Genomic DNA, 18,246 nt, shown 5'->3' on the forward strand with positions numbered 1-18,246 from the left:
ACTGAGGACGTGGCCTCTGTAGACTTAATTCTTCTCAAAGATAGGCACTGGAAATGTAGGCCTTTCAAACCCTGGCTTACATTTCCAGCACCTATCTTTCACGTGGCTGCAATTCTCTAAACGGCGCCATTGGGTGATTTACATTACATTACATTACATTAGGGATTTCTATTCCGCCATTACCTTGCGGTTCATGGCGGATTACAAAAGATTAATAAAAACGTTGTTACAATGGGAGAACTATTGATTAGCTAGAGAGGTAAGTAGTAGATATTTTAAACATTTCACAGGTTGTTAAGGATAAGTCGGTTTGCAAAAGAATTAAGAAGGGGGTCACAATGGAAGCTCTGTTGTTATTACTAGTGAAGTAAAGGGTAGATCAATTGTCAGTTTTAGAGTTATTAAGAGTATGTGATGTTATGGCTGCTTCAGGAATTTCTTGAAAAGTATAGTTTTTATTTCTTTTCTGAATATCTTGTAGTCTGGGGTGGACGTCAGAAGGTTGGAAATCTGGTTATCCAGCCTTGCGGCTTGAGTGGCTAGGAGGCCGTCGTGTAGTTTTGATCGTTTTACTTCCTTGATTGGGGGAGGTATGAATGGGGAGTGCGTTTTTCTGTGTCTGGTAGTGGGTGCTTGGATGAGGCGGTTGTTCAAGTAAGATGGGCTGTCTCCGTTTAGGGTTTTAGATAACATGCAGTAGAATTTAAATTGGATTCTTTCTTGGATTGGAAGCCAATGTGAGTTGATGTAGGCTTCTGTGATATGGTCATGTTTTCTCAATGAGTAGATGAGTCTCAATGCTGTGTTTTGGATTGTTTGAAGTTGTTTAATTATAGTAACAGGGCAAGGAAGGAAGAGGATGTTGCAGTAGTCCAGTAGACCTAGTATTAGGGATTGTATTATAAGTTGGAATTGTGTTCTTTCAAAGAATTTCCGGACTAGTCTCAGATTTCTCATGATTGCGAAGGATTTCTGGATTGTTTTGTTTGTTTGCGGTTGCATGGTGCAGCATCTGTCTATGGTCATGCCAAGTAGTTTTATGGTGGTTTGGATGGGATAGTTGGTTGCGTTGAGTTCTAAGTTGGTTGTGGTTTGGACCTTGTCATTTTCGAGAAGGATGAATTTGGTTTTGTCTGGGTTGAGTTTAAGTTTGTGATCTTTCATCCAGGTTGTGACTGTTTCAAGTGTTCGGTGAAGTGTGTCTGTCATGGTAGGTTTAGAATGATCATATGGGATGAGGATGGTGATGTCATCTGCATAACTATATGTGGTTATGCCTGGATTGTCCAGATGTGTTCCTAGAGAAGCAGTGTAAAGGTTGAAGAGGGTAGGGGATAGTGGAGATCCTTGTGGTACGCCGCAGGGGTTTGACCAAGGTTCTGATTTTTTCTTTGTTTGATTTTACACTGTAGGTTCTAGATTTTAGGAAGCCTTCAAACCAAGAGTATACTTTATCTGAGATGCTTATTGCATCTATGATCTGTAGAAGGATGTTGTGATCTACTAAATCGAATGCAGCAGTTAGGTCCATTTGTATGAGAAGCATTTTTTTCCCTGTACTAAGGTGTTGTCTGACAGTGTCCATAAGGGAGCCTTGTAGTGTCTCTGTGCTGAAGTTGGTTCTGAAGCCTGATTGCATGGGGTGGAGTAGGTTATGGTCATCTAGGTAGTTGTTGAGGAGTTTGGCTACTAGGCCTTCTATAATTTTGACAAATAGCGGAATGGAGGCAATAGGTCTAAAGTTAGATGGGTGGTTTTGTGGTACTTTTGGGTCTTTTTGGATTGGGGTGATGACGATTTCGCTGAGGTCATCAGGGAAAATGCCTTCTGTGAGCGTGGATTGAATCCATTGTAGAAGTATGGTGCGGAATTTTACACTGGAGGTAGTAAGGAGATATGAGGGGCAGTGGTTGAGGTCACAGGAGGCATGGCTGTATTTTTTGTAGAATTTATTGAGTTCGGACCATTGTGTGTTGGGGAACTGTGACCATGTTCTGTCTGCTGCAGTTGACTCTTTTTCTGAAGGGTGGATTGTGATTGTATTTTGATGGGGTGGGGTAAGGTTGAGAGTGGCTCTGGTGTTGGTAATTTTGTTCTTGAAGTGTTCTGCTAAGACAGGGGTGTCCAATGTCAGTCCTCGAGGGCCGCAATCCAGTCGGGTTTTCAGGATTTCCCCAATGAATATGCATTGAAAGCAGTGCATGCACATAGATCTCCTGCATATTCATTGGGGAAATCCTGAAAACCCGACTGGATTGCGGCCCTCGAGGACCGACATTGGACACCCCTGTGCTAAGAGGATGGCTGAGGGAGGGGGGGTGTTATTGGTGGTTGTGTAGGGTTTGATGTCTGTTAGATCTTTCAGGATTTGGAATAGTTTTTTGGAATCTTGGGTTTCCGTGCCTATGAGATTAGTGTAGTGGGTTTTCCTCTTGTCCTTTAGTAGATTTTTGTATTGTTTGTTGATTTTTTTCCAGTTGGTTTTTGTTTGATCTAGGTTAGTTTTTCTCCATTTTCTTTCTAATCTTCTACACTGTCTTTTGAGTTGGAGCAATTCATTATCAAACCACTGGTCTGATTTCCTGCTGGTTCTGGTTTTGGTTTGTAGAGGGACCAGTTCATCAAGGATGTTGGTGGTCACATTCTTCCAGTGAGAGATGAAGTCTTTTGATGTCGCAGTTTTGGATAGTTTCGTCTACTTTTGACAAAAAAATGGTTGGCTCGATATGTTTGCGTGCGGTGTATGTGAATTTTTTGGATTGAGATGTGGGTTTGGTCTTGGTCCAGTTGATGTTGAAGTTGTATGTGTAGTGGTCTGACCATAGGGATGGGGACCATGTTCCGTTGGGAGTTTGGATTGCTGGGTTGGATGGTTGGTGAGTCATGAATGCTGCAATGTCCAGTTGATGACCTTTTTCATGGGTGGTTTGTGGGTTTAGGATCTGGAAGGATAAGGCATTGAGGAAGGATAGACAGTTATTTGCTAGTGTGGAAGTTGTATCTTCTAAGTGAAGGTTTATGTCTCCTAGGATAAGGTTATATTCTGCTGTTAATGAGTTTTGGTAGATGAAGTTTTCAAATTCAGGTCTCACTGTGGTCCAGTTTCCTGGTGTTATGTAACAGAGCATGCAGTTTAGTGAGTTTTTTAGTGTTGGGTTTGTGAGATGACAAGCGAGGAAGTCCATTTGCGGGGTGGATGTTTTTTCTTGTATGCTTAGGGTTAGGGAGTCCTTGATTATTATTGCTAGTCCTCCTCCTCTTTTTTTCTCTCTGCAGGTCACTGTTATTTTGTATCCCTGCGGGCATACTTCTATTATTCTAGAAGTTTCAGTGAGGTTTCAGTGAGGAATAGGCAGTCAAGGTTTTCGGTTTTTATCCAATTTTTTATGTTTTCTGTTTTGGATCCCAGGGCTCTGATGTTAACATAGGCACATGTAAGGGAAGCCATGTCTGTCTGAATAATGTGAGCTGTTTCAGGGTAAATGAGTGTTTCGGGAGATGGTTGAGGTTTGGTTTTGGGATGGGTTGATCTTCTTCTCCAGGATACAGTGATAGGGTGTTGAGTGCTGGCATGGTGGTTCGAGTTTCTTGATGTGAGTGTTCTTCTGTTGGGAAGTTGGAAGTTGGTTGTAATGGAGGTTGTGGTTGTGGTGTGTAAGTTGTTTGCTGCTGCTTTCCAACTAGAAATGAGGAGGATTATCAAGAGGGTGGCTAGTGTGTGTGTATGCAGGGATAGCTTCATTTTTGGTGTCTGGGGTTCGGGATTGGACTGGATCAGAGTGTTAGAGAGGAGGAATGGCTCTCCCTTTGAGTCCCGGCTCTCCTGTGTCCCGGCTGGATCGAGGGGGGTGGAGCAGGGCTCCCATGCTGGACCCGATCTGGCTAGCTGATGTAAAGGTTCTGGCGCTGGGCCTTTTTGTGTCTCCTGTGTCCCGGCTGGATCGGGGGGGGGCGGAGCAGGGCTCTCACGCTGGTCCCAATCTGGCTGGCCTGTGTAGATGTGCAGGCGCTGGGCCTTTCTGTGTCTCCTGTGTCCCAGCTGGATTGGGGGGGGGGGCAGAGCAGGGCTCCCACGCTGGTCCCGATCTGGCTGGCTGATGTAAATGTGCAGTCGCTGGGTCTTTTTGTGTGTCTCCTGTGTCCCGGCTGGATCGGGGGGGGGGGGGGTGGAGCAGGGCTCCCACGCTGGTCCCGATCTGGCTGGCCTGTGTAGATGTGCAGGCGCTGGGCCTTTCTGTGTCTCCTGTGTCCCGGCTGGATCGGGGGGGCGGAGCAGGGCTCCCACGCTGGTCCCGATCTGGCTGGCTGATGTAAATGTGCAGTCGCTGGGTCTTTGACACACGATCGGCACCGCTTTGATAAGCAGCTGCCGATTATGGCACTCTTTGGAGAATCTGGCCCAAAGAGTCCAGCCTCTCTCTTTAGGCTTCCAAATTTAAGGGCCAAGCCTACGTTTTGAGTAAACGCAAGGCAAAACAGATGGGGAAAGCACAGCCCTTGCAGCTGATTGGGCTCTATGGCAGGCTATCCCAAACCATCTGCATCACTTCCTTGAGTTCAGCAATAGTTTGCAGCTTTGGGTGGAGCTTGTGATAGGCCTCCAACATTACTTACTTTTAGGAAATTAATGTATGTGCAGTTTTTTTTTATTCTGTTTTGTAAACTGCACAGAACTTACCTCTCCTCCTTTTTTTACTAAACCGCGATAGCGGTTATTAGCGCAGGGAGCTGCTCTGAATGCTCCCCCCTGCTCCCGATGCTCATGGAGTTCCTGTGAGGGTCAGGAGCAGCGCGGAGCTTTCAGCATGGCTCCCTGCGCTAATAACCGTATTGCGGTTTAGTAAAAAAAAGGAGGGTTAATGGCATTGCGGTATAGAAATAAATTTTTTTTGTTATGATACTTGCCAGTCAAAAGCCTACATCACTTTGACATTATTAACAGTAAGATGGTACCCCCTTGTTTTTATCAAGTAATGGCAGTTTTACAGGGCAAACATTGCTGGGTGGTCACGGAAAAAACTCTGTAACTTGTTTAAAGATCATGTAATTCCACTCGGCACACAAACGTAGATAATAAGAACAAATAAAGCTGTAAAATTTCACATTGAAATTCCAAGCAGCTGCTGAGAAAACAGCAAAATACTCTAGGGGGTTACTTTATTTTGCCTCACCCTGTAAATTGTGGGGTTAAAGCCTTCATAAATCAGCTTCTAAGTTTTGACCCGCAGCTTTTCATCCTTGTCATAAGATATCATTTTAGATAAAGGCAAAAAGTGCAGAATTGGCAGTTCACAGTATTTGCTTAGCTCTGGTTCTGCTATTAATAATAAGCACTGTGATTTCTAGCAGTCCTGGAAAATCTAATCTTGCGGATTCTGCTGCTATTTCTTTTATAGTATCTCAGTCCACTCAGAGCTTCGACCCTCTCATTTAAAAAAAAAAGGGAACAGAGAATATCTATAAATATTATGTTCTTTTACAAAGTTAATTATATTCTAAAGCTTCTTCGCACTGGTTTCAAAATGTATTCTTGTTCACAGTCCATTGTTGTCCTGGAATCAGTGCGGTAGTAAGGAGGGGGTCCTCCCCGAGCGCCATGTTGGTGGGGGCGCTGGCACCCCTCCGCCTTTTCCCACGCCTCCCCATGCCACGTGCGCCCTCCCTTCTCTTCCCCCTTACCTCTAGCTGTTCACCACCACGAGCAACAACTTCAACGTGCTCCTCACGACCACGTCGTCTCTCCCGCTGACGTCACTTCTGGGTGCCATACGTAAGAAGTGACATTAGAGAGAGAGCCAACGGGGTCGCAAGGAGCGTTGAGGTTCTTGTTGCTCGTGGCAGTAAACAGCTAGAGGTACGGGGGAAGGGAAGGGGGCGCGTGCGTGGCAGAGGGGAACGGGAAAGGGGCGGGGGAGCGGAGACGAGGGTGGGGGAAGGGGCTCCACTGCCCTGCGCTTCTCACCCTCGCTACGCCACTGCCTGGGGATGAGGGCATTGGACATGTGGAGTAGACACCCTGTTGCATCATGGGGTGGTTCTGCAATCTAGCCGTCTGGTAAACCGTCTTGTCATACAGTGCAGAGGATTTGGCTAAATTCTCTGTGAGGTATAAATAAAACATCCATGCTTCCTGGTTTTTGGCAACCAGGAGACTTCTACTTCCACTTTGTGGTCAAATCAATATGAAGTTTGAGCTTTGGAAAACATTTGCAAAGTACTTTTTCATTGTTTTTATGTGAATATTTGAGAAAATCAACCCCATCACCAGCACTACCGACATTATGTATTGACTTCAGGGGAGAGTGGGTATTAAGATCTAGTAAAGAAAAAGAAAAGGCTTTTACTGCATCGTAATTTCTCTTGGAAGTGACTAACCTGTAGTAGCTCAGTACCACACATTAGTCTCTCCTATACTACATTAATATAAATGAGGCAGCTTCCAATCAAACTCATAAGCTAGCTAGTCAAAGTGTCTAGGAGCATTGAATACTAAGCCATTGCCTGATGTTTCCTGACACTTCTTAAAGAGGCCAACATTGATTCATCAGCTGCCCCTACTCCCCTTTCTCACCCTCAATGTCCCCTCATACACCACTCACAATGCCTTACCTGCATACCCACTCCTGATCCCCCAATATATGCCCCCTGTACATTCCACTGCCCTGAAGACCCTCCAATTACATTCCCTTTGCCCTGAAAATCCCACCAATCACCAGTCTTCCATAGGCCCCCACCTTAAGGCTACCTTTAGTAAGACCTGGTACCTGCTGACAATGGGATAGAAGCGATCCCTAATCTCTCCTGCCCCTTGCTGATGCCTGGTCCTGAAAGGCACCGCTGACCCTTTATGGTAGTCTCACAATACTACCACTAAGGGTCAAGGTTCCATTGGTGTCCTAACCCCTAGCAGTAGCATTGTGGGATTACTACTAGGATCACTGGTACCATTTTGAATCCTGTACAGGCAATGGTCAGGAACAATTTAGGATTGTTCCTGCCTTGATTCCATTAGACAGCAGCAGTTACTAAAGGTAGACCAGAGGAGCTACAGGAGAATAGGGGTGCTTTTGGTGAATGGGGGGGGGGGTCTTCTGGGTATAATTAGGGGTGGGGGTCTTCTGGAGATATAATTAGGATGGGGTCTTCTGGAGGTATAATTAGGGGATATTTAGGACAGGGGTACTTTAAGAGGGAGCATGTATTTGGAAGGTTACTAGGAAGTAGGTATTTGGGGTAGGAAGGATGTGATGGGGGGAGGGAGGAGGTGGGGCAGTTCCTAAGATATAGGCTTGGATCCTTTAAGATGTAGCCAGGAACATGCTGCCTTAGCGTTGCTGGTATTTTTCAAAGCAAATGTAGCTTGTGGACCACAACACACGTTAGTAACTACTCTCCTCTGCTGGGTATGATATTATAAAGACACCTCAGAAGATAAAGTGGGGAAGACCCAGAGGGAATGATTGAATAAACCAGAGGGTTCAGAACATAACACTTCTTGATCCAGTTTGAATTCCACCAGTTTGACAATTTCATGGACCTCATCCAAAGAAGTTCACACATTTGTTTGTATTTGGCTAGTAGGAACTACCACAAGAGCAGTATCTTTCTTCTTGCTTTCCATAGAAGCTTGAGCATGTTTTGTCTGTCATGAATCCAAGGTCTTCTAGCCTAATCAGAAAGGAGAACTGATCAAGAGTCTCCTGTGTTGCAGCCTGGCTACAGGGTCGGTTTAATGGTAGAGATGTGGTTCATCCCTTTCTAATGCTCATCTTATTCTTTACTGGAGCAGATCACCAATGGATTTTTCACTTGGACACCTGATGGAGCTCCAACATTGTCTAATATTGATATCAAGATACCCCAAGGTAAAATGTCAACGATAAAATATAGAGTTGGAAATCTGTGTGACAGTGCTTAACGCATCAAAGTAAATGTGTCTCTTTGCTCAACAGGTCAATTAACAATGATTGTAGGGCAAGTGGGCTGTGGAAAATCATCATTACTGCTAGCCACTCTTTCGGAGATGCAGAAGATTTCTGGAACTGTATATTGGAACAGGTAGCACTGTTATCAAATAACCTGTATTGCGTACTGTTGGCGTACTGTTGAGGAAATTTTCAATAGCCAAAATGTTTAACTCCTCCCAGTAGTATGCTATATATTCTTTTCATAATAAAGGGCCATTATATACTCGGACCACAACTACAGAGGTTAAATATAGAATATCTTTGGGAAAGAATAAATATCTTAGGTATTATTTAGTCCTCTTTGCTTTTTGAATATTGATTTCAATATGGAAATTTTGAATAGGCCATAGTGCTTGCATTGCATGTTTAACCAACCTGTATACATTTGCAGTCAGTTTTCAAAGGGAAACTATCCTCATTCTTTCCCTTTTGAAAACAGGCAGCTCTAAAGTATATGAAATAAAAATATTTATGTCCTTTGCACCCATTTGTGTGAATGATTGAGTTGGTGCCCCTCGTTCATGGAATATTCTACCTGCTATAATAAGAAAGGAGGAGAATTTTAGAAAATTTAAACCTTTTAAAATCGTTCTTTTTTTTTAAAGAAGCTTTTAATATGCAGGAGGACGAGTCCTCAAAAATAATAATAATAATAATTTTATTCTTATATATCGCCAAAGCCATGAAAGTTCGAGGCGGTTTGCAACAAGATGTGCTGGACAATCAGTGAAGAGTTTACACTACATTGTTATCAAATCTAGAAACAGAGAAACATAGAAAATGATGGCAGAAAAGGGCCAAGGCCCATTAAGTCTGCCCACACTAATGATCCACCCCCCTAACTTTACCCTCTTAGATATCCCATAGCCCATCAAGTCTGCCCGCTCTGATTGCCCTCCCCCAATTTACCTCTTAGAGATTCCACATGTGCATCCCATTTTTTCTTAAAATCTGGCACGCTGCTGGCCTCAATCACCTGCATTGGAAGTTCATTCCAATGATCAACCACTCTTTCGGTGAAGAAATACTTCCTGGTGTCGCCATGAAATTTCCCGCCCCTGATTTTTAGAGGATGCCCTCTTGTTGCCAAGGGTCCTTTAAGAAAGAAAATATCATCTTCCTCCTTGATACGACCGGTGATATATTTAAGCGTCTCAATCATGTCTCCCCTCTCCCTACGTTCTTCGAGAGAGAGTACAGCCGCAATTTAGTCGGCATCTCCTCATATGAGAGATCCTTGAGCCCCGAGACCATCCTGGTGGCTACTCGTTGAACCGACTCAACTCTCAGCACATCTTTTCGGTAGTGTGGCCTCCAGAATTGTACACAGTATTCCAGATGAGGTCTCACCATGGATCTGTACAACGGCATTATGACCTCGGGCTTCCTGCTAACGAAACTTCTACGGATACACCCCAACATTTGTCTAGCCTTGGATGAAGCCTTCTCCACTTGATAAGCAGCTTTCATGTCTTCACTAATGATTACTCCTAAATCACGCTCTGCTGCAGTCCTAGTTAAGGTCTCCCCATTTAGGGTGTAATTTCTGCACGGATTTCTACTGCCAAGGTTACATTTCTTAGTGTTGAAGTTAAGTTGCCAAGTTGAGGACCAGTGTTCCAACAGGATTAGGTCCTGTGTCATACTGTCAGGCAAATTGCTATTACTCACTATGTTACATAGTTTGGCGTCTTCGGCGAATAATGTTATTTTACCTTGAAGCCCCGTAGTCAGGTCTCCTATGAATATGTTGAAGAGGATTGGGCCTAAGACCGAGCCCTGCGGCACTCCACTGGTTACATCCGACGTTTTGGAGAGGGTACCGTTAACCACTTCCCTCTGAAGTCTACCACTTAGCCAATTTTCGACCCATGTAGTTAGTGTTTCTCCTAATCCCATCGATTTCATCTTGCTCAGTAACCTATGGTGTGGAACGCTATCAAAAGCTTTACTGAAGTCCAAGTACACGACGTCCAAGGACTCTCCCAGATCTAGTCTTCTTGTGTACCAGTCAAAGAAGCTAATTAGATTGGATTGGCAGGACCTACCCTTGGTAAATCCATGTTGGTGGGGATCCCGTAGATTCTCCTCGCTCAGTATTGTATCTAATTCATGTTTAAGTAGTGTTTCCATGAGTTTACTCACTATCGATGTGAGACTCACCGGTCTGTAATTCGCAGCTTCTGCCCTGCAACCCTTTTTGTGCAGTGGAGTGACGTTAGCTGTTTTCCAGTCCAAGGGGACTCTCCCCGTACTCAGTGATATATTGAATATAAGCCATGATGATTCTCTACTAGACATAATCAGTTCATTGTTGAGGTGATAAATAGACTAGTTTGATGGCATCCCTCCAGGAAGGTCTGTGCTGTCATAAACCGCCCGCAAACGCTCCTACAGCCACTTCATCCCCCAACTCTGGAACCAACTCCCCCTGCAAATCAGATTACAGAACTCATTGGTGACCTTCCGGAAAGCGGTAAAGACCCTCCTCTTCAACTAAAATTACAACTGCGATCTACCCCTTAAACTCCTCCCCTCCCTCCTGATCCTCTACTTAAAATACTGTATAGTCCATTCTTAACCTGTACTTAAATTGCTGTATAATCCCATTACTTGAACTACTGTATAAACTTTGTACTGTCTAAATGTACTCCACTGTGAATGTTTGCTTGTAGGACGTTCTGAGCTACTGGGAGGACGGGATAAAAATCTAAATAAATAAATAAAATGTGGCATCTTGAGGTGAATGTACAGAGAATGACACAGTGACAAAATTCATCACCGTTCCCATCCCTGCGGATAACCGCAGGAAATAAACCCATGTCATTTTCTAGTGTCTGTTTCAACCTCAGTCCTTCTACACCAGCGTTCTTCAAAGCAAAGCTCGAGGGTCAGTGGTTGTGGCCATTCTTCCCTCTCTCCTTAAAGAATGACATGAAGATGGTTTCCCGCGGTTATCCGCGGGGACGGTGATGAATTTTGTCACGGTGTCATTCTCTACCCCATATGCTCCAACACCCCCACCCTGCAAACTCCGTTCATCTGTTAAGTCCCTCCTATCAATACCCTTCTCCTCCACTACCAAATCCAGACTCTGTCCCGTCTATCTTGCTGCGCCATATGCCTGGAACAGACTGTCTGCGTCATTACGTCAGGCTCCATCTCTAGCAGTATTCAAATCCAAGCTAAAAGCCCACTTTTTTGATAGTGCTTTGAACTAAGCCCCACTCACCTTTAGATACTTATGTCTATCCTATCGTTCTCTCTGCTAGAAACTCCCCAATCTCTATATGTCCTCTCTGTCTGTCCAAATTAGAATGTAAGTTCTCCTGAGCAGGGACCATCTATTATATGTTAAATGTACAGTGCTGTGTGTAACTTTCAGTGTGATAGAAATTATAAATAGTAGTGGTAGTATTCCTTTTTTTTCCATGTAGTTTCTTGAAATTGGCAAAAATGACTCAGATTAATATGACCTCAGTATGTTTCTAGTACACGGATTACTTAATAAATCCATATCTTGCACCGTCTAGACTCCACAAGCATGTTTAAAGCACAGGCTGTAAGTGCTAAGTCCTTTCAGTGCCTAATTGACTGACAAAGAGGACAAATGCATCAAATCACATGTGGCATATATTTTTATTACTGATAAAAGTGCATTTGATATGAATATAGCAGATGTTGTTTTCATACTGGGGGGAAAGGAACCCCCCCTCCCCTCTGTTTGCAGTTCTCATACAAAGTGGTAATTATTGCTTATAGAGAGGACAGATTGCTTTCATTTCACATAAGTAAATAATTTCTATCTCTTTTCTTTTAATCATTTGTGGTATAGCAGTGTTCCTGACAGTGAGACGGGGGAATATGTCAGGTATGGATGGACCTGGTCTGCACTTATTTGTGGACTTTGTTTTTAGGTTTTATTTTTGGAATCTTCGTGAATGTTGGATATGCATCGCTCCTTCCATGCTCATTAAACAGATCACGAGAAAGTCGTAACTTTCTAATTGCACAGAAAATAAAGAATGGTGTAGATATTCGAAGCAATTTAAATGGTTAGAAATAGCTTCCCGCCATTTAAATTGTTTGTCTAGGGATAAACTGGGCATTTTCAGTGGCACTTGAACCAAACAGTGCTGCTGAAAATGCCTAGTCAGCAGAGTTGGGTAGGGTTCGTCAAAAGGTTTCCGCACTTTCATATTTTTGTGGGGAAATGGGACGGGGGACATGTTAGAGAGCGTGTTAGTGGGACCCTGAGAAAAATGTGTTGCAAAACACGGTGTTTATGTGGAAAAGTGATAAAATTTGCTTTTGAGACATTTAATAAATAGTGTTTAAAAAAATAAAAGTGTGGAAACTTTTTGAAGATCCCTCGTATTACTAAGTAATGTATTACTGGTAATACATTACTTTTAAAAGTAATGAGTAACTGTACTGATTAGTTTCATGCAAAAGTAATGAGTAAGTGTAATATATTACATTGTTGAGTAGTGAGTAATATAACACCCCCCCCCCCCCTTTTGCATCTAGTTTACCCTTAAATCCTAGAATGGTAGATTCCGCAATTACCTCCTCTGGGAGAGCATTCCAGGTATCCACCACTCGCTGCGTGAAACAGAACTTCCTGATATTTGTCCTGGACTTGTCCCCCCTCAGCTTTAGAGGGCTATGGACTAAAGCTGAGGGGGGACAAGTCCAGGACAAATATCAGGAAGTTCTGTTTCACGCAGCGAGTGGTGGACACCTAGAATGCTCTCCCAGAGGAAGTAATTGTGGAATCCACTGTTCTAGGATTTAAGGGTAAACTAGAGGCACATCTCCTTATGAGTGGCATAGAGGGATATGGGTGACTAAAATTACGCCAGGTGTACACCTGGCTGGGCCTCCACGTGTGCAGATCGCTGGACTTGATGGACCTAAGGTCTGAGCCGGAGTTGGCAATTCTTATGTTCTTAAAACTGCTATAGCGGTTTTTAGCGCAGGCTGGTACACTGAATGATCTGTGCTGCTCCCGACACTCATAGGAACTGTTAAACATAAGTTTGATTTCTGCACTGCTCATATGCTAGCTATTTTTTTTTTTTTTTTTTTTTTAATTTCCATATTTGATTTGAATATCTCTCTGATTTTATTGGATCCCTATATTTGAGGACTTGAAGCATTTTTTTTTTTTCTTTAGATGTTTTCTTTGATAATGGATGAATTTCCAATTGTTAGAATTGATTTTGTGTCATCTTGAAACTGTTTATTTCCAAGAATTAAACAGTAACTAAAAGTAACATATTACTTTTACACTTCTCCCTCCCCATTCACGGTTTCAGCAATCGCGATTTCACATATTCGCAATTTTTTGGGAAGGGGAAAAAAAAGAAAAAACTCCACAGTTTAACCTTCCCCCCGGCGTCCCGGCCTTACCTGGTGGTCTAGCGGGCTTTCGAGGCAGGAGCGATCTTCCTACACTCCTGCCCCGTGTAGATTGCCAATAGGAAATGGCTGTGGGGAGTTCCCGTCGTAGTCTCGAAAGACTACGGGAACTCACGGCAGCCATTTCCTATAGGCGATCTGCATGGGGCAGGAGCATAGGAAGATCGCTCCTGCCCCGAAAGCCCGCTAGACTACCAGGTAAGGCCGGGATGCCGGGGGGAAGGCGGGAGGGAGGCGGGAGTGGGTCAGAGCCGGACCAGAAGATATTCGCGGTATTTCACCATTCGCGGTCCAGCTCTACCCCTATCCCCCGCGAATCCGGAGGGAGAAGTGTATTAAACAAGTAACTAGTAACTGTAATATATTATTTTTACCAAGTATTTTGCCCACCTCTGCTGGTTAGTACCTAAGCTGGAACCAGCCATTTTTATGGAGTTTATCATAGATGCTTCAGTGCTGAATATCAAGCTTAACTATTTTTTCCACCAGTTTAGACCTGGTAATTCAATGCCAGAGCCTAGATGTGACCCGGCGTTGAATTTCTGTGGATAACGCTAGCAGCAGTCGGCAAAATGCTGAATGCCACTGGCAGAATATCTACCCCAAAATAAATAAATGTTTCATTTTAAACAAATGCACAGTGAATTATGCATTTGTTTAGGTCTTATTTTTCATATTGTGCTTTCCAATTCAAAATTCTCAGTGTATAAGAAATCTTTTATAGCAAAACTTCAATTTCATATTATACTAGTGCATAACCATGATTTGAGGATATTTCCATTGATGTTAAGTTCATGTTCTTCTTTGTAACTTTTTTTATAGCCCAGAAAAGGAGACAGCTGTTGACAGGGAAGTGAGGTACAGCCATCTAAAATATTATTGTATCATTTAACACAGTCTAGTTTCTGTTTTGGTTGTTTTCGTCTGCTCAGAAAATTGCAATATCAATGAACTGAGTAAAGTGCAAATGATCAGAGCTGGTGGAAGCTCTAGGCCAGGGGTGTCCAATGTCGGTCCTCGAGGGCCGCAATCCAGTCGGGTTTTCAGGATTTCCCCAATGAATATGCATTGAAAGCAGTGCATGCACATAGATCTCATGCATATTCATTGGGGAAATCCTGAAAACCCGACTGGATTGCGGCCCTCGAGGACCGACATTGGACACCCCTGCTCTAGGCGAACTAAGCAGCTGCCTAGAGCAGTGTTTCTCAACTTGGTCCTGGAGTACCCCCTTGCCAGTCAGGTTTTCAAGATATCCACAATGAATAAGCATGAAAGACATTTGCAATATAATGGAGGCAGTGTATGCAAAATCAAGTTTATGCAAATTCAATGTGGTTATCCTGAAAACCTGACTGGCAAGGGGGTACTCCAGGACCCATACCTAAGAAGTGACATCAAAGAGTGAGTCGACACCGACATGGGCAGCATGCTGCTCATGCCAGAGCTTAAAAGATACGGGGAAAGGAAAAGGGAAGCGGGCGGGTGGCAAGGGGAAGCGGGCGGGTGAAGGGCACCACCACCTCATTATTCTCAGCTTATGCATAGGGTAACAATGTCTGTTCCCTATAAGCTAAGCTGAAGTCCTCCAACTGCACTGCTGCCAATGGGGGGGTGGTGCTTTAATATTGTGTTTCGAATGTCTAGAGACAGGCAGGTTCCCTGGAGTCCTGCAGGGCTTGACTCTCCTTCAGTATTGATAATGTGATAGTGAAACTGCACCCTCTACTGGCAGGACTGTAGGTTGGAATACTTCCACTTTGATTAGAGCAGTGTTTCTCAACTTCTTCAAGCCAAGTACCCTCTAAGCCTAACAAATATCAACCAAGTACCCTGCCCAAGCTCCGCCCCAGACCCGACAATGCTCCACCCCTGCCCCTCCTAAATAATAAAAGTACTAATTATAATGCAGTTTCTTCCATTCATTTTTCAAATACACACAATATAATCTTAATACATAATGGAAACCACAAAATTTAAAAAACACAAAGCACCCTGTACGTAGAGAAAATGTTAATTATCATTTCATTTTTTTGTTTTCAAAGAGGTTGAGGCAGATGACTTTAAAATATGCAATGTCACCTCAGTAACAACTATAGAAAAATAGCCAAATATAGTGCAAAATATAGACAGCAGACATAAATTCTCAGAACTGACACATTTCGATCACTAAATTGAAAATATAATCATTTTTCCTATCTTTGTTGTCTGGTGACTTCATGAGTCTCTGGTTGCACTTTCTTCTGACTGTGCACGCTTCGTCTCCTCCAGACCTCATTCCCTTCCCCAACCAACATCTCTCTCTGTTCCTCCATGAGTCCAACTTTTCTTCCTCTCTTCTCCACCCCTATTGGCAATATGGATTGAGGACATATGCTAGATCTAATTTACTTAGATTTCAGCAAAGCATTTGATACGGTTACTCATAGGAGGCTGTTGAACAAACTTGAAGGGCTGAAGTTAGGACCCAAAGTGGTGAACTGGGTTGGAAACTGGCTGTCGGACAGACGCCAGAGGGTGGTGGTTAATGGAAGTCGCTCGGAGGAAAGAAAGGTGAGTAGTGGAGTCCCTCAGGGTTCGGTGCTGGGGCTGATCCTGTTCAATAGTGACATTGCTGAAGGGTTAGAAGGAAAAGTTTGCTGGGAGTGTTTAGATGGGCTGGAGTAGGTTTTAACGGAGATTTCGGCAGTTGGAACCCAAGCACAGTACCGGGTAGAGTTTTGGATTCTTGCCTAGAAATAGCTAAGAAGAAAAAAATTTAAATTGAATCAGGTTGGGCAGACTGGATGGACCATTCGGGTCGTTATCTGCCATCATCTACTATGTTACTATGTTACCCTCTCTCTCTCACTGTCCATCTGTCTTTCTCTCATTCCCTCCCTTTACTGCAAAGGAAATGTGGAGAGAGGGAGAGAGAGAGATACAGGGTGCATTTCTCCCACCTCCTCTAATGCCACATTCAACATTTCTCCCTCTCTCATCCCCCAGATTATGTGCAGCCTTGTTCACCCCTGTCCACCAGCCCCATGCCCAACATTTCTCCTTCTATCACCTCTCTCCAGCACCATGCCACATCTCTCCCTCTATCACTATGCCCAACATTCCTCCCCCTTGCATCCCCTTCAATCTCTCCACCATCATATCCAACTTTTCTCCATCTCATCCTTCTCTCCCCTATGCATCTCTACCATTCTCTCTGCCCAATTTTCCTCTTTCTTCCTTTCCCCAATGTGCACCATCTCTATCCCTCTCACTCACATACTCATGCCCAATTCTCACATTAGTTCTTCCTTCCTCCCTCCCTTCTGTGTCCCATGTTCATGCCCCCCTCCCTGCCTTCCAGCCTTTGTCCCAAATTCTCTCCCTCCTTTCTCCCTTTGTCCCATGATAATAATAACAATAATTTTATTTTTGTATACCGCCATACCACATAGTTCTAGGTGGTTCACATACAATAAAAATTATACAATCAGTAAGTAAAATACAATTAACTAAAAATCAGTAAGTAAAATACAATTGATTAAAAATGCTTTAAAATCAACTAAAATAAACACACTATAAGAACAATATACTATTTACCAATCAGGATTCTAAAATATCTGTTTACAAATTTATCAAACAAATCCCTTCTCTCCCTTACTTGCTACAGCACGCTTGCTCCTTTCAGGGCCATCCAGCTGGGCAGCTCCTGCCTTCAGCCGCATGGGAAGTGTCACGGGCTGCGCCTCTTACACGCTGCATGTGGCTGAGCCACAAGCCTTCCCTCAGACATCAGCTCTGATGTTGGAGAAAAGGCTTCCGGGTCAGCCATGTGCAGCGTGCCAAAGCTACTGACTGTGATGTGTCCCTGTGTGGCTGAAGGCTGGAAGGAGCAGCCCTGAAGGAGGTAACTGGGATCTCCCGCTGATGTCAGCTCTGACATCAGAGGGAAGCCTTTTTGGGTCAGCTTTGGCAGAGGAGGGAATGCAGGAAGCAGGGCATGGGGTACAGCACTTCGGCGGATGGGGCGGGCAGGAAGGAGGGCATAGGATCCCTGGTACCAGCAGCAATTAAAGAGGAAGGAGGGCAGGAGACAAACGCAGTGCCATGTACCTCCAACAAGTGAGCCAAAAGTGAGCTAAGGATACACGTACCGGGTGTTGAGAAACACTGGCTTAGAGGGAACAGTGCCTTAAGGCCAGAACTGATCCTGAGAATGTACAGCATTCTATCTGGTTTTATATTGCTGTCTATAACAGATGCCTAAAATAAGGATCATTTGCATGGTTTGGAAAAAAGAAAAGTTCCAGTAATGACAAATCTTAGAATGGATGAGGTTTAAAATCATGATATAAAGTTCATTGTTGTATTCTTCCAGGAAAAGAGGACCAGTAGCATATGCTTCTCAGAAATCCTGGCTGCTGAATGCCACTGTGGAGGAGAACATCATTTTTGAAAGTCCTTTTAATAAACAAAAGTAAGACCACTTCCTCTTTATCAAGTTAAAAACAAAGAGGCTGATTGTCCAAAGATGCTTTTGAGTTTCCTGCTTCACAAAGCCGCTCAGTTTAGTCTTGGCAAGTTGTTGTACAGATAAAGTTAACCAGTTAAAAAAAAGGAAGGGGAGAGAGACATATCAGGAGTAAACTTAAGAATTTAGTAGATAACACCAGTATTCAGCACTACCCTGTTGGATATAAATAGAGAATTTTGTTGATAAATTTAATTTTTTATCCCTGTGGCCAGAAATAATGGGGCTCGTTTTCAAAGCACTTAGATACACAAAGTACCACAGAAACTTATATCCCCTTTCTAAAGGTAAGGCCAGTAGGAAAAAGGAAGTATTGATGTCCCTGTATAAAACTCTGGTGAGACC

At 43.6% G+C, this 18,246-nt stretch overlaps 1 protein-coding gene across 4 annotated transcripts in view; it reads left to right on the forward strand.

The window, feature by feature from the left end:
- Positions 1–18,246, forward strand: part of ABCC8 (ATP binding cassette subfamily C member 8) — a 200,634-nt gene that overhangs the window by 100,993 nt on the left and 81,395 nt on the right. For 3 of the 4 annotated variants that reach the window (XR_004537595.1, XM_033928351.1, XM_033928353.1), the window contains 5 exons: positions 7,790–7,865; positions 7,953–8,058; positions 11,803–11,838; positions 14,214–14,249; positions 17,749–17,847. Coding sequence is in view for 3 of the 4 variants with exons in the window: in XM_033928351.1 (XP_033784242.1) it covers positions 7,790–7,865; positions 7,953–8,058; positions 11,803–11,838; positions 14,214–14,249; positions 17,749–17,847 (353 nt within the window). In the remaining variant the exon portion in view is untranslated. The remainder of the gene's footprint in view (positions 1–7,789; positions 7,866–7,952; positions 8,059–11,802; positions 11,839–14,213; positions 14,250–17,748; positions 17,848–18,246) is intronic. The other variant, XM_033928352.1, reaches the window with a different exon arrangement.

Source organism: Geotrypetes seraphini, chromosome 19, assembly GCF_902459505.1.
Source record: "Geotrypetes seraphini chromosome 19, aGeoSer1.1, whole genome shotgun sequence".
In the NCBI taxonomy this organism is placed as follows: Eukaryota; Metazoa; Chordata; class Amphibia; order Gymnophiona; family Dermophiidae; genus Geotrypetes; species Geotrypetes seraphini.